Raw genomic sequence first — 17,106 nt, forward strand, 5'->3', positions numbered from 1 at the left:
ATCGCTGTTTGGGGAGAGGAATCCGTGCTATCAGAACTCCGTTCCAGTTTTCGAAATGCCAAAACCTTTGTCAAAATCTCCCAGGGCATGAAGGACAGAGGCCATAACAGGGACCCGAAGCAGTGACGCGTGAAACTTAAGGAGCTGAGGCAAGCCTACCAGAAAACCAGAGAGGCGAACGGCCGCTCCGGGTCAGAGCCCCAAACATGCCGCTTCTATGATGAGCTGCATGCCATTTTAGGGGGTTCAGCCACCACTACCTCAGCCGTGTTATTTGACTCCTTCAATGGAGATGGAGGCAACACGGAAGCAGGTTTTGGGGACGAAGAAGATGATGATGATGATGTTGAGGTTGTAGATAGCTCACAGCAAGCAAGCGGAGAAACCGGTTTTCCCGACAGCCAGGAACTGTTTCTCACCCTGGACCTGGAGCCAGTACCCCCTGAACCCACCCAAGGCTGCTTCCTGGACCCGGCAGGCGGAGAAGGGACCTCCGGTGAATGTACCTTTTAAAATACTATACATGGTTTAAAAGCAAGCATGTGAAAGGATTACTTTGCCCTGGCATTCACGGCTCTCCTGGATGTACTCCCAAAGCCTTTGCAAAAGGTTTCTGGGGAGGGCAGCCTTATTGCATCCTTCATGGTAGGACACTTTACCACTCCAGGCCAGTAACACGTACTCGGGAATCACTGTACAACAAAGCATTGCAGTGTATGTTTGCTGGCATTCAAACAACATCCGTTCTTTATCTCTCTGTGTTATCCTCAGGAGAGTGAGATATAATTCATGGTCACCTGGTTGAAATAGAGTGCTTTTCTTCAGGGGACACTCAGAGGAGCCCGTTCCTGCTGGGCTGTTTGCCTGTGTCTAAACAGAAATGTTCCCCGCTGTTAGCCACGGGGAGGGGAGAGGGTTGAGGGGGTAGCCACGCGGTGGGGAGAGGCAAAATGCGACCTTGTAACGAAAGCACATGTGCTATGTATGTAATGTTAACAGCAAGTTTTACCCTGAAAGAGTGTAGCCACTATTTTATAAAATGTGTCTTTTTAAATACCACTGTCCCTTTTTTTTCCTCCATCAGCTGCATGTGTTTCACAGGATCTTCTCCTTCCCAGAGGCTAGTGAAGCTTAGAAAGAAAAAAAAACGCACTCGAGATGAAATGTTCTCCGAGCTCATGCTGTCCTCCCGCACTGACAGAGCACAGACGAATGCGTGGAGGCAAATAATGTCAGAGTGCAGGAAAGCACAAAATAACCGGGAGGAGAGGTGGTGGGCTGAAGACAGGGCTGAAGCTCAAATGTGGTGGCAGAGTGATGAGAGGAGGCAGGATTCAATGCTGAGGCTGCTGGAGGACCAAACCAGTATGCTTCAGTGTATGGTTGAGCTGCAGCAAAGGCAGCTGGAGCACAGACTGCCACTACAGCCCCTGTGTAACCAACCGCCCTCCTCCCCAAGTTCCATAGCCTCCACACCCAGACGCCCAAGAATGCGGTGGGGGGGCCACCGGCCAACCAGCCACTCCGCCATAGAGGATTGCCCAAAAAACAGAAGGCTGGCATTCAATAAATTTTAAAGTTGTAAACTTTTGAAGTGCTGTGTGGCATTTTCCTTCCCTCCTCCACCACCCCTCCTGGGCTACCTTGGTAGTCATCCCCCTATTTGTGTGATGAATGAATAAAGAATGCATGAATGTGAAGCAACAATGACTTTATTGCCTCTGCAAGCAGTGATCGAAGGGAGGAGGGGAGGGTGGTTAGCTTACAGGGAAGTAGAGTGAACCAAGGGGCGGGGGGTTTCATCAAGGAGAAACAAACAGAACTTTCACACCGTAGCCTGGCCAGTCACAAAACTGGTTTTCAAAGCTTCTCTGATGTGTACCGCGCCCTCCTGTGCTCTTCTAACCGCCCTGGTATCTGGCTGCGCGTAACCAGCAGCCAGGCGATTTGCCTCAACCTCCCACCCCACCATAAACGTCTCCCCCTTACTCTCACAGATATTGTGGAGCGCACAGCAAGCAGTAATAACAGTGGGAATACTGGTTTCACTGAGGTCTAAGCGAGTCAGTAAACTGCGCCAGCGCGCCTTTAAACGTCCAAATGCACATTCTACCACCATTCTGCACTTGCTCAGCCTGTAGTTGAACAGCTCCTGACTACTGTCCAGGCTGCCTGTGTATGGCTTCATGAGCCATGCCATTAAGGGGTAGGCTGGGTCCCCAAGGATACATATAGGCATTTCAACATCCCCAACAGTTATTTTCTGGTCTGAAAATAAAGTCCCTTCCTGCAGCTTTTGAAACAGACCAGAGTTCCTGAAGATGCGAGCGTCATGTACCTTTCCCGGCCATCCCACATTGTTGATGGTGAAACGTCCCTTGTGATCCACCAGAGCTTGCAGCACTATTGAAAAGTACCCCTTGCGGTTTATGTACTCGGCGGCTTGGTGCTCCGGTGCCAAGATAGGGATATGGGTTCCGTCTATGGCCCCACCACAGTTAGGGAATCCCATTGCAGCAAAGCCATCCACTATGACCTGCACATTTCCCAGGGTCACTACCCTTGATAGCAGCAGATCTTTGATTGCGTGGGCTACTTGCATCACAGCAGCCCCAACAGTAGATTTGCCCACTCCAAATTGATTCCCAACTAACCGGTAGCTGTCTGGCGTTGCAAGCTTCCACAGGGCTATCGCCACTCGCTTCTCAACTGTGAGGGCTGCTCTCATCTTGGTATTCATGCGCTTTAGGGCAGGGGAAAGCAAGTCACAAAGTTCCATGAAAGTGCCCTTACGCATGCGAAAGTTTCGCAGCCACTGGGAATCGTCCCAGACCTGCAACACTGTGCGGTCCCACCAGTCTGTGCTTGTTTCCAGAGCCCAGAATCGGCGTTCCACAGCATGAACCTGCCCCATTAGCACCATGATGCATACATTGGGAGGGCCCATGCTTTCAGAGAAATCTGTGTCCATGTCCTGATCACTCACGTGACTGTGCTGACGTCGCCTCCTCGCCTGGTATCGCTTTGCCAGGTTCTGGTGCTGCATATACTGCTGGATAATGCGTGTGGTTCTGAATGTGCTCCTAATTGCCAAAGTGAGCTGAGCGGCCTCCATGCTTGCCTTGGTATGGCGTCTGTACAGAAAAAAGGCGCAGAACGATTGTCTGCCGTTGCTCTGACGGAGGGAGGGGCGACTGGCGACATGGCTTAGAGGGTTGGCTTCAGGGGGCTAAAATCAACAAAGGGGGTGGCTTTACATCAAGGAGTATTTCAGGCAGGACTTCACGGAGGGTTCCAATAAGAAATGGTGCACCTAAGTTATTGTTCTTATTGGAACAAGGAGGTTAGCCTGGCCTCTGATTGATACATGGCTAGATTTACCTCGCTGCACCTTCCCTGTGAGTGACTGCACTGTGATCTAGAGGAATGAGTCCCCTAGACGGGGGAAGGAGGCAAATGAGTACAAAACAAATCTGGTCTATTTCTTGTTTTGATCCACTCCATCTATCTTTTACATCTTTGGCTGGCAGCAGACGGTGCAGAAGGACTGCATGCCATCCACATCTCATGGCTGCTCGGCAGAAGATGGTGCAATAGGACTGCTAGCAATCTGTATCACCTGCCTGCTCACCATAAGACGGTTCAATAGGACTGACTGCAGGACTAAAGAGAATGACCTGGTCAAGTCACTCCAAATTTAGTCCCTGCGCCCATGTCTGCCCAGGCGCTCCCAGCCGACGTGGCCAGGAGCACCTCGGACACGACGCTGATGGCTACCAGTCGTATTGCACCGTCTGCTGTCAGAAGGCAAGGGGTTGCTGCTACTGTGTAGCAATGCCATACCGCGTCTGCCAGCACCCAGAAGACATACGGTGACGGTTACCTGAGCGGGCTCCATGCTTGCTGTGATATGGCGTCTGCACAGGTAACTCAGGAAAAAAGGTGCGAAATGATTGTCTGCCCTTGCTTTCACGGAGGGAGGGAGGGAACGGGGGCCTGACGATATGTACCCAGAACCACCCGCGACAATGTTTTAGCCCCATCAGGCATTGGGATCTCAACCCAGAATTCCAATGGGCAGCGGAGACTGCGGGAACTTTGGGATAGCTACCCACAGTGCAACGCTCCGGAAGTCGACTCTAGCCTCAGTACTGTGGAAGCACTCCGCCGAGTTAATGCACTTCATGCACTTTGAGCATTTTCTGTGGGGACACACACACTCGAATATATAAAACCGATTTCTAAAAAACCGACTTCTATAAATTCGACCTTATTCCGTAGTGTAGACATACCCTATGTATATTACATCAATACTATTACCTTTAGCAGCCAAACTTCAGAAATAGACATCAAGTTGACATATTTATTTTCCATAAACCCGTCTTGACTGGAATTAGTGATATTATCCTCCTTTAATTCTCTATTAATCGAGTCCTCTCACCCGCTTAATGCTGTCAGTGAATGCTTCAACATATCCAGTAGCTCTAGCTGCTTGGGCTCAGCCCCTTGGAGCGGGAGGCAGTTTAACATAGTTCCTGTTCATCACTAGTTAGGCACAGACAGGAAAACCAAGGCTTGAAATGTAGGGATCTAAATAAGTGGCTGGCTTTTCAGAGGTGCTGAGCACCCATCACTCCTTCAGGTCCAATACTGATGCCATGTACCTGATCCAGGTTCCCAGTTGTGCTGGCAGAAAGGCAGATTCTCTAGTGATGCTGATGCAGCCAGCAGCATCCTATAGAATATCAGGGTTGGAAGGGACCCCAGAAGGTCATCTAGTCCAACCCCCTGCTCGAAGCAGGACCAATTCCCAGTTAAATCATCCCAGCCAGGGCTTTGTCAAGCCTGACCTTAAAAACCTCTAAGGAAGGAGATTCTACCACCTCCCTAGGTAACACATTCCAGTGTTTCACCACCCTCTTAGTGAAAAAGTTTTTCCTAATATCCAATCTAAACCTCCCCCACTGCAACTTGAGACCATTGAGAACAGTCTAGAGCCATCCTCTTTGGAACCCCCTTTCAGGTAGTTAAAAGCAGCTATCAAATCCCCCCTCATTCTTCTCTTCTGCAGGCTAAACAATCCTAGCTCCCTCAGCCTCTCCTCATAAGTCATGTGTTCCAGACCCCTAATCATTTTTGTTGCCCTTCGCTGGACTCTCTCCAATTTATCCACATCCTTCTTGTAGTGTGGGGCCCAAAACTGGACACAGTACTCCAGATGAGGCCTCACCAATGTCGAATAGAGGGGAACGATCACGTCCCTCGATCTGCTCGCTATGCCCCTACTTATACATCCCAAAATGCCATTGGCCTTCTTGGCAACAAGGGCACACTGCTGACTCAACTCAATCCTGGACAAGTGTAGCTCGAAATTCTCACCGGTGACCACAGAACTGCTGCCTGAGATCTCCATGGGCTTGGAGTCAGGCACCAATGCTCACCCTGGAGTCACATGGGCAGAAACTTCCCTGGGCCAAATTCCCTGTCCAGTTATGGTTGCTTTGTGTGTCTCCCATAGGGAAAAGCAGCTTTAAAGCTAGCTTAACTGGACAGTGTAGGATTCCTCTTGGATTGGGGAACCCTCCACGGTGTAAGGCTAGCAAAGCAGCTCCAATGCTCCCCCCGCTACCCAGCATTTGAGGCCAGGCTGGGGAATCTCAACACCTCTCTGATCCTGGATTTGGGATTGGCCCTCTGAGACCACAAGCAGCTGGAGTAAAGTAGAGCAACCCTGAGGCTGATCTAATTTGCCCAGGCAGTAGCCTGGTGGTCAGACAGCTCTGAATGGAGTAGGCACAAAGGGTGGCTTAAAGAATGGCTCAATACTTGAATCTGATGGGGGATTGCATCACATTCTAGTGCTGAGCACAACTCGGTTGGACCAGAGTATCTGGTCTAAGACCAGGCCTATGCTTTTACTAGTACAGCAACGTTGGTTGGGGGGGGGGTTTCCTACATTACTATACTGGCACAAGCTTTAGTGTGATGCAGTTATGCAAGCCTGAAAGGGCTTTTGCTGGCATAGCTTAATCTGCTTGCTGCCCTGGTATCAGCATTACCGGCAAAATAACTTTTTCGCCAGTAACCACACCTGCACTAGGAGCGTTAGCTGGTGTAGCTATAGAGGTGGAACTAAACTGGCAAACCTTTACTAGTGTAGACCTGGCCTATGCCACTGTGAATAAACAGAAGACAAATGGAGCTGCAGCAGACCAAGTACATTTGACTCCAGGGGCTGGCCTGCAGAGAAGGCTGCACCTCCATTAGAATAGAAACCCAGGGTGTAATTCTCCTTTCCCTTGCACGTTGCGTGTCATTCACCCCTGTGGAAAGTGGGAGTAAAATGCTATCCGGTCAGAATCCTCTTCTCACTCACACCATAGTGCGAGTGTCCCACACCCTCTTTGCACAACTGAGAACGACCACACAAGGTGCAAAGCAGCTGAGAAGTAATCTCTGCCATGCACTTCTTCACTAGGCCAGGAAGATGGGGGGAGGGCGTTCTCCTCACCAACTTCACCCCCAAACCTAGATACCCTCACAAACCCAAGGCTTCCCAGTACATCGCTTACAAAGCCCTGAGCTCAGAAAGTTTAACCTCCCAGTTTACCAGCTCGGTCTTGTTTTCTGTGTAACAGGGATTTAGCAAAGTCATTAACTAATTCCACTTAGTAGTAAAGTAAAAAGAATTTTGCTCTACCCCAAGTCTCATTGAGGTTTAAATTGAAGTTGAGTCCCTCTTACATGGCTTAGCTCAAAATATTTGTACAGAATATACTTTGCGGGAAACAGCCTTTTTTAAAAAAAGCACAAATAGATAAAAAATAAATAAATAAAAAGATCTGCTTTGAGTCACTGAATTAAAAAGGAAGATAAAAAGCCCTATTGAACAGAGCTATCCAGATGATAGCTTCCCGCTTTAGCTCACAAGAGAAGTAACCATGTTCAACCTAATTAGGGCCTTTTAGGACATTCAGAGCTGCTATCATTCTGTAAAGTTGAGGCAAACTGTTTCCTAATTGGCTTCCCGCTTGGGTGTCAGTCAAAAAGTCTTTATTATCACTCCGGGCGCCTTTTCAATCCTTTATTCCCTCCTGGAATGTTTCGGAAGCTGGGCTGCCCTCACCTAATGCATGCTTACAAGGCCCCGCCAGCATGAGTGCCGGCTAGCCTATGTGGCTGGGATTGCTCTCCCCCACCCTCTTCTCCTTGTTTCATATCCAAGGAGTACACATTTTGACACCCTTGGATGTTCCTTCCTTTGACTTGATACCGTTTGGTACGTTCACTCAGACACCACTGATTGAAAAAGTAGAGTCCCAAATGTTCTTTAGCCCCCAACTAAGATGGTCTACTGACCGTAGGCCTGTTTGGGCATGGGAAACTGGTATGAACTGCATTATGGGTGTGATCCTGGGGGGCACTGAGCACCTCCACTTCAGAGCCCCTTCAGTGGAAGTGAAGGGATGCTCCACTTCCCAGCAGGGTCTCAGCGCGTCACAGGATAGGATCGGAACCCAACCCCTACACAAACTTCCTTGGGACGTTGTTGGGTTGTTGTGGTTTTTTTAAACAAATGTTGCCACCGGATGGAACAAAAAATAAACAAAATATTGCAACTTCCAAAGCTCCCTCTTTCTTCCTATGCATCCCGCTAGGGTGCTTCATTGCAAGTATAGGTTTTTGTACTGTTCTATACAGGTTTTCATATTGTCTTCACAACTGTAGTATCTGACAAGAGGTTTCCCCCTTAAAGCAATAGCATGAGATTCTTGAAGCCTAAAACTTCAGTTCTTCTTTTAAAAAAATGTTTCACAAAAACCTAATAGAGATTTTTTTAGAAAAATAAATAAATAAAAACAAGATTTTTGGGGGGTGAAACAACCCTAACCATTGCCATGCTGTAAAATTCCTGCACTGCAAGACTCTGCTAGTGCGTGAGACCCAGGATCTGTAACTGACTGGAAATGATGTTGAAACTAACTTGTGAAATGCAAAAAGTCAACACACAGCTTCAAAGCTGAAAAGTGCATGTGATGTTTAAAATTATTTCCCTGTAATAAGTGAAGGCGCTACTTGTAAGTAACACTAAGGAAGACATTTGTGACAGATTTTAAATAGGATTTCAACTCCCTGGGGCTCGTGTATCAGTGGAGCAGAATTTGGCAGGGTCCTTTTTAATAATTCTGTAGTGAATGCATTCCAGCCCTGCCTGTTCATTGTTGCAGAATGGGAATGGTCTCGCATTTAAACTTCAGAACACATTTGCCATGTGGTATAAAGCAAGAATAAACAGGCAGATTTTGCATTCAAACCCTGCACGGTGGGACTGGCTGGGAAAGTCTTGATTGCTGCTGTTTCAAAGTTTGCCCTCTCCCCCCCCCTTCCCCATGTTAGAAAACAAAGATTATAAATTATTCAGGGTTTAATTCTGTAAATGCACGATGGAATTTTATTTCAGAGGGAGGGAGGATGGGTGAGAGCTGTGGGGGGGGTGGAAGAGGAGGTGAGTATATGTACAAGAACAGGGCCCTCTTCTTACTGCCCCTCTGTGCGTGCTTGGTCCCGTGAGTTCACATGAAGCTGTCAGAATACAAAGCCAAAGCAGAGCATCTCAGAACACAGCAATTTCTGCCACTGCCAGGAATTCCCTTGTATGAAAAAGATGTTGTGAAGGAGTGTTAAATGGAAATTAGTTCTGCGTTTGCAAACACTTCCAGGATGTGCCGGGCGGCTGGTGTGACTACACGTTCCGAACGAGGAGGAGGAGGTGCCATTACCACTGCTGCTGGAAACTTTGATACAGAGAGGATGCCTTTTTATTTTTTTTCCAGAGGCCTCCAGCATTCAGCTTAGCTCATCGGGGCTTGCTCCAGGCATCACATTAAAAACTGGCCCCGGATTGACACAGCAACAGTTTGAAATCAACATGTACAAGTATGCTGATCAGCCCCAAACATGACACGGGTAGGGTACGGGGCTTGGACGATAATATCTTAGCCCCCCAGCAAGGGAGACAATGGGATGGGGATACAATGCGCCACTTGTGGTGAATGGGAGGAGTGGGGATGAAATCAAGACACCCACAGAAATAAAACATGGCCAAAGAGTGTCTTGTAATTACTTCATTATTCATTGAAGACCTGATTTTAAAATATGCCTGGTACATCTCTAGGAGCATGTACAATACTGAACCTAACAGGCAACAATTACAAACAAAAGGCCCTAATAAATACCCTAGGCCAGCTCCTAAGTGGATTAGCACTGTTGAGATCACTGGAGCAGTGTATGCAATGCATGCGTGTGTGCCCCTGAACCAGCTGTGCCCATAGGAGGATTCCATGTGCCCCCGAACGCACCTGGAGGATGCCATGTTCTAGACCTACATGGCAGGCTACGCACAGTGTGGGCTCGTATCACATGAGCGAGGTCATGCTGCAGGGAGGATGCCATTTTGCATGCCCATGTAGAACTGCATGCCTGACTAAAAATGTCGGGCCCTGCCCCTGCAATGTGCTGAGTTTCACCAGCTGTGGATCTGAACACTTTTACATAGTGTATTATACATCAGTCCACTCCCCCGCTACATACAGGCAACAGCCAGTGCGTAGAGATGGACTCTGAAGATCAATATACACAGGAGGCTGATTCTCATTTAGACAAAGGCCTCTTTACCCCACTCGAGCAGCATCAAGGGGCTTTAAAGTGAATACAACTGTAATTCACACACACTTTAAGTCTTCTTTACTCTGCCACAGTGAGGTAAAGGGGCTTCCATTTAAGGGAGAAGGTGGCCCAGCTCTGCCAGGGCCCAATTCAGTTTCCATTACAGTCAACGGGAAGATTCCCATTGACCTCAATAGAAGTTGGCTCAGGGCCTCATCCTAGTGAATTCAGGACTGCAGAGGCCTTGACTGCACACAGCCTGCTGCCCCCAGTCTCCCACCCTAATAGGAAAGCCCCCATGGAATTAAACAGAAAATGATCAATTATCTGTAGGATTTTTGGACTATCCTATAAAATGTAATAGCATATTAGATCCCTAATGTAAAATTCCATGGGTGACTTTAAAAAAACCCAACCCTATAGAAATGGTCTCAGTCCCTGTAGGCATGTTTGAAGTCATTGCTACAAACTTCAGTTACATTTCTACAGAGCCCTATTGATTCCATCCCTAACAGATTGCACGGGAATTTTCCATCAATCTGATTCCTAGCACCTAGAATACCCCCAGCTAATTGCAACTGCAATGGCAACACTTGGGAAGCAGGGCTGATGTTCCCAAAAGCCAAGACTCAAACAGAGTCTAACCTCATTTAACTTCAGCTAAGCCCACAGTAAGTCTATTTACTTCTTTGGAGACCCCTCAGTGAAATGCTACCAGAGTATCTAGGATCAGAATGAGGCCCATTGGGCTCCATAGATGAGACTCAACACTTTGAATTGCATCTGACACTGGCCCAAGAACTTGTCAAAGATATTGATGATGTAATTAAATTACAGCTCCATTACAAACTTCTTTTTGTAAAGATATCTTCATGACCAAGGATCTAAGCATCAACCTATCATTAAAGGGTACAAGAAACACAAAGGGTTGATGTTTGGCTCAATACAGAAGTAAAATTCTATGGTCTGTGTTTATAGACTACATGAGCTCAGAGTCTCTTCTGTCCTTAAAAATCTATGATACTTCTCTCACATACACTAGTATGAATCAGGAGTAACTCCATAGAAGTCACTGGCAAAACTAGTGTTACAAATGAATCAGACCGTTTAGCGTAAGTATATCAGTTCCATCTGGTATTTAGCTGTGACTCTCTTATACCTTTCCCAGACCTGAAGAAGAGCTCTGTGTAGCTTGAAAGTTTGTCTCTCTCACCAACAGAAGTTGGTCCAATAAAGCTTGTCCCCTACATTTTAGGGGCAGATAGTTTAGCTTAGGATCTCATTGGGTTCATTTTATCTACATTAAATCAAAACAAAAAACAAAAGTGTGTAACCAACAGCTAACCCTTAGGGGCCAGGCTCTCTGCTGGTATTAACTGGCACTGCAACATTGACTGCAGGGGCCTCTGTACTGCTACGTCATGCAATGTGACGCATCACTTCCCCTCTTGCCAAATTATCTCGCTACTCTGCCCAGGAAGTGCCCGAGTGTAGGAAGTTAGGGCTCTGGAAGTGGAAAAGCATGGATGATCTTAACCTTTGAAGCTGGGCTTTTGATTAGATGTTCCCATCTGATCTGGAAAACTGTAACTTTCCAGACAAATGAGATGGGAGAGCTTTTGATTGTGCAAGGTCTGACTTTCCCAATGAACTGAACTCCATCCTAGCTTGAACAATCATTAAAATCCTACTGCATGAAACACACAGTATTCTCTTGCTAAGACACAGCCGACCGGTCACTGTGTCTGCAGACATTTCTCTTCCCCTACCCCTTGTTTCAGTCACTCTGAAAATTGCTAAGCACTAACGATAACCTGTAGCATGGAGACCAAACCATGAGACTTCCGTGCTATGGGGGGAGTTGTGCCTGGTGTAGCTGGATGGGGAAGAGTATATGCACTCAGATGACAAAGCAGCATTGGCCACTTGTTTTCCAAAGCCTAAAACAATTTTTAAAAGGTCACTGCCATAACTGAGTATGCAACATTTGGGCTGAGGCGTGGGCATGGCTGCAGGGGACTCTAGGTAACAGAGAATGCAGTGCTGGGCTGGGCAAGGACCCTGGGGAAATGGTATTCACTGTTCATTGCACATACTTTTAAAGCATCACTGTGTGTTTTAGAAGTGTCATTGCACACACATGCATCGCTGCGATTTAGAGCCTTGCTTAGGGCGGCTGATTTCATCTCTAAACCATAGGAAAATAATGCCTAAAATACAGGTTACACTAAAATACAGGTTACACTAAAGCATGGGGCAGGAAGGAGCAGAGATGAAGCTGTACAGGAATCCTGACCTTTCTGCTCCTTCCATATGTACCGAGTTCTTCCAAGGTGCACCTGGAAATGCACGTGGTCCCTTCCACATACACGCCCCTCACCTGCACAATCTGTGACTACGCTGGGCAGAATACATCCTGGGTTCAGACATGCTAGAGCTCATCCCTTGCAGTCTCATCTAATACAAATGAGGCCAATTGCATTTGTGGAAAGAGATGTTTTTTAAAAATCCCCCTCACTTTAAAAATGCTGAGAAGGCCAAGAATGCACAACTCACCATAGTCTTTCTTGCAGTATTTCTTCATGTTAATCTTCAGCTTCCCCTTGGACGCCTTGCAGTATGAGTCACAATCTGTAGGGGGGAGAGAAAGCGAGAGGGCAAGAAAAGATTAACAAAACAAATTAGCCTTAAAAATGCATAAAAGGCTGGGGGAGGGGGAAGCGAGAAAAGCTGCAGGCTGCCATGAATAAGCAGCATGCCTGTGATATCCATCTGCCAGGCCCCGATTGGGTCGTCTAGCAGGGGCATTCAGCAAAACCTTCCTTTCTAAAGAAAGCCTTTTACAAAGGAAGCCATCCTCCCTCCTCCCCGCCTGACGAATCCCTTTAGCTGTCTTCGCCGGGCTGCCTCTGCCTTCATGGGAGAGCCCAGGGCCTCCCTTATTGTGCCACCCAGCTCTTTTGAGAGCCACACAAATTCCCCCTGTTCTTAAACTGCAAACTGGAGCCTGATTAAAGCCCACAGAGGCCTCATTGTCACCCCTAACCCAGGCCTGTGGCAGGCTTTGGCATTCATTGCAGAGAGATTCTGGCTGGGGTCATGCTCCAACAAAAGAGGTCAGAGAGGAAATTAGCAGCCCATGAAGCATTAGCAAAGCCTTTTGGTGTCCACTCTACTGGAGTGTGCAAATAAAATACCCCAGTAGGAACATTTCATTTCTAATGGGCCCTACTGCTGTGACATGATGATTTTACTCCTCGGAACATCGGCCTGTGTTCCACTGCCACTAATGTGATGGAGCCGGGACTGTTGCTCTGGCAGCGCTGGCAACATAGTGCTGTGCTGGCTGCATTTCAGCCCACTGGGTACGGAGTTATTCCCGGTACGTCGGCGGCTCCTCCCGGCTCGGATTTTGGCAGAGCCATTCCAGTTTTGACAGGGTGGGTCTAAGTCTGGCCACATGGCTGGAGCAGACAACACAGCCTGAGGCATACGTGCTGCAACGTGATGACGTAACAGCAGTACACTGCATTGCCATAAGAACGTAAGAGCAGCCAGGCTGGGTCAGACCAAAGGTCCATCTAGCCCGGTGTCCTGTCTTCCGACAGTGGCCAGTGCCAGGTGCAACAGAGGGCAAGAACGGAACAGGTCATCAGCAAATGATCCATCCCCTGTCGCCATGACACTCCACTGTGATGCGCAAATATATTGGCACAAGGTGGTGACAAACTAACATCACATGCAACCATGCGATGGCCATGTTGTCACGGCCACACTGCACCTTGGCACTGTAACAATTTTAAATGACTTTGATGTTGGTGCTTCCACCATTGGCTTTAGAGGTTCTCCCCGAAGGGAGGAAGAAATGTAAAGGGAGTGAAAGTTTGACTCAGGCAGGAGGCCAGACTGAACCAGGGCAGATATCAACACAAAAATACCCACTCTCCAGCATCTCTCTCACCCCTCTCCCATTTTTAAGCAGTTGTTTTGTAATCCTTAAAAAAATGCAAATGCCATTGAAATGCCACTGAGAGGCACCAGAGCTCTGTGACTGAGGGCTGGGGAGGAGGAAAGCAGGAAAGGGAAGCAGTGTCAGTAAAGGGCAAGGCTGCCAGGGCACAAGCAGCTGATGGGAAGTTGCAGGTGACTTTCTAACACACCTCCCCGAGCTCATGTTCTGACCCGATTCAATCTGCTGCTGGAGAGAAGCCTTTGGAATGTTCTAAAGAGAACCGTGCAGTTTCTGCCTGCATCTCCGCTAGCGCTGGACCCGATCTTCTGAAGCTGCTTGTAGCACCATTGCCGCTTACAACCTTGTGGCCATTCTACCTCTATTTCCCCTTCATACAGGCCCCTTAAAGAACTCACTCAGTCTCCAGTGACCTTGTAAGGTCAAATCCCCTAATTCACTCTTCACCAGCACTCCTCAGGCTGACAACAGATTTTGTCAAATGTCCAGAACAAACACACAGCTTCTCAGCTTACCTTCTCTCCTGTAACTCCAGCATGGTCTGGCTAGGACTCTGAACCAGCATAACTTGCTCCTCATAGCTGCTCTGTCCATCAGCCCCAGCTCCACACAACATCCTGTTTCCAGAGCATCCCCTGTTTACACCCAGGCCACCTGTACTGCCTCTGGCAAGCTCAGCTACTTTCCCAGCCATGCCCCTCTCTGCAGCATCCTGCTGCCTTTTATATCAGAATCACTAGATTCCTCTCAGGTGGGGTTCATCTTGCAATCAGGGCTGCCTTAGCCCCAGGCTTTCCAACCCATACACAAGCCACCCTGTTACACTGCTCTTATTATTTGCATTACGGTAGTGCCTGGAGGCTTCAGCTGAGATCAGGGCCTCATTGTGGTAGGTCTTGTCCAAACCCATAGGGAGAAATGGCCCTTGCCTGGAAGACCTCACAATCTAAATAGACCAAGGGTAAAGGGGTAACAGAGGCACAGCGTGGGGAAGTGACTGGGAACTAGGAACACCTTACCCACCACTCTCCTAACCTTGGAGAGGTGCAGAAAGAATGAGAGGTTTCTAAGCCCACTAGGGCCTTTGTAGTTGCAATAGCTATTTGAAACTTGAGTTACTCTCCAGAATTGCTGGGGAAGTTTGTTCTATTGAACCTGTGCTGACTCTGGTGGGAAGTCAGCACTCCAATGCGTGACGAAAACACAGACCTCTGCATTAGCCCACTGACTTCTGCTGGGACATACCAGGCATGCCTAAGTAGAAAGCATCAATTGTGCCAGCCTTACTCCTCAGTGTATGTATCCTACTCCATGAGTACTGCCACAGATTTCTATGGAGCAAGTTACTACTCAACAGGAGCAAGAGTATCAAAATACAGTCCTGTGTTAGGTAGAACCAGTTGGAATGCACCTCCTGTATTGCTAAATATACAAGGTACAGCCAGGAGAAGTGCAGTTGCCCAACACCTTAATGTTCCATTAGTTTCAAAGAAATTTCAGTGGAATGGTATCAAATCAGCACCTATCCCAAAGGACCAGGAGTCAGGTTTTCAAAGGTATTTAGGCCCCTAAAGATGCAGATAGGCACTTAGTGGAATTTTCAAAATGTTTAGATGCCTAACTTGATGGGAGTTAGGTGCCTCGGTGCTTTACAAATCTGGGAGAATTCAAATCACCTGATCCCAGACCTGGCCAATTGTTTTGGTGCCAGGTCATGTTTAAACCCAGAAGCAGATTATTTTCTGGTTCTGGTTGGGATGTGGCCACAGTCTTGCTAAGAGACCAAGATGATAAAAATTCCATGATGGCTAATCTTCCAGACTTCCACCAATTAGGGCTAAAATCTTGCAAGATCTCAAAATCTAACTCTGATTCCACCTCCAACCCAAGCCCTAGCCCCCAGGCTAATCCTAACCAAATACACACATGGCCTCATCAGCCCATCTCCATTCGCTCCTATTGTTCTCCAGACACTAGTCTCTTGACTGCTATCAACTTTATTCCCATCCCTCAGAAGAGTGCAAATGATGATAAATTGCTTTGTGCTCTCTAAATATGATCTAATCAAAGTTGGGGCCAGAAGCAAAACCTATCATTTGAAACAACACGGTTTTCCATGCCAGAAGCCCTGCTGAGATTCCCTACCATGTTCCCAACCTGCCAAGAACCTTTTAAATGGAAAAGAATAGCCGAGGGCCAACGGATTACAGAAATCATTACGGCTTTTTGTTTTCTTCTTCTAATGTGACCCTGAATGTCAAGCAAGACTTGAAGTTTGTCCAATAAAAGATATTACCTCACCCACCTTGTCTCTCTAAGCAAGACTTGAAACACACTGGAACAGAGAGTGGATATCCCATAAAAGCATTGGCAGAAAGCTTTAGCTGGAATCTTTTATAATATCTAGCCCTTTCTTTCACTAACCCTATAGGGCTTGCATTCTGACAATCATTCAACTGCTCCATCCTCAGAGGTTTCCTGTGTAATCCTTAAACCAGTCTGCGTGTCATACCCTCTGTAGGGGTAGAGAAGGGCCAGAACTTGGTTGCAATTCATATAAAGGAGATTCTTTATGGAGGCTGCAGTCACAGACAGATCCCATGGTTCTCTCTGGCTCTCAAATTGTACTGACTAATGTCACCATGAAGAGCTACCCTAAGTCCTGGCCTGAACTTTGCAGTCATGGAAGGAACTGCTGATTACCCTGAATTCCCTTTGTTCAGACTACAGGAGATGCACTCTCCTCTTTTTGCAGTGACACTAAATGGCAGGCCAATGTTTGCAGTGGGCCAGACAACACCAGACCATCCTTTGAGGGCACCGGCCATGTCCAAGATGGGTTATTTTAATGTCGACAATGCTGAGGTCCTGTGAAAGGTTCCAGATGATGAACACTGAAAGAAAACTTGTGTGGAAGAGTCTGCAAAGAGAACAAGGCCCTGACCTAACCAGAACAGACAGGGCTCTGCCCGAACACATCTGGCTAAGCAACATGCAGATCTGAGACAAGCAATCAGATTCATTGAATATGCAGCTAATGGGATTCTAGTCAGGAACAATGGGCAGGATGTTTTCTGGATACTAATGCACTACGATGATGATTATTACCAACACTTTGCCTTCCTATAGCACTTGTCATTGCAAGATCTCTAAGCTTTATAAATACTCACTAATTAGGCTTTGTAATACCCATTTCACAGAAGAGAAAATGATGCACAGAGAGATGATTTATCCAAGGCCATACAGCAAGTTAGTAGCAGAAGAAACTAAAACCCAGGAGTTCTATCAATCTGCTGCCCTAACGGCAAGACAACACAGGGAGCAAGTTACCACATCCTGATACTTGTACCAAATGAAGTGAATGAAATGAGCAGCAGGGGTATAATGTTAGTTATAAGCTAGAGCAAAAATACCCTCTTGGATGAATGGCTAATGGTTGCCCAGCCAAATCTACCCCTGATGGTGGAGGC

General features: G+C 47.4%; 1 protein-coding gene across 1 annotated transcript in view; it reads right to left on the minus strand.

Annotated features, from left to right (window-relative positions):
• Positions 1 to 17,106, minus strand: part of NTN1 (netrin 1) — a 211,001-nt gene that overhangs the window by 19,769 nt on the left and 174,126 nt on the right. The window contains exon 6 of the mRNA XM_073310452.1: positions 12,223 to 12,297. Coding sequence (XP_073166553.1) covers positions 12,223 to 12,297 — 75 coding nt within the window. The remainder of the gene's footprint in view (positions 1 to 12,222; positions 12,298 to 17,106) is intronic.

The sequence above is a fragment of the Lepidochelys kempii genome, chromosome 14 (genome assembly GCF_965140265.1).
Source record: "Lepidochelys kempii isolate rLepKem1 chromosome 14, rLepKem1.hap2, whole genome shotgun sequence".
In the NCBI taxonomy this organism is placed as follows: Eukaryota; Metazoa; Chordata; order Testudines; family Cheloniidae; genus Lepidochelys; species Lepidochelys kempii.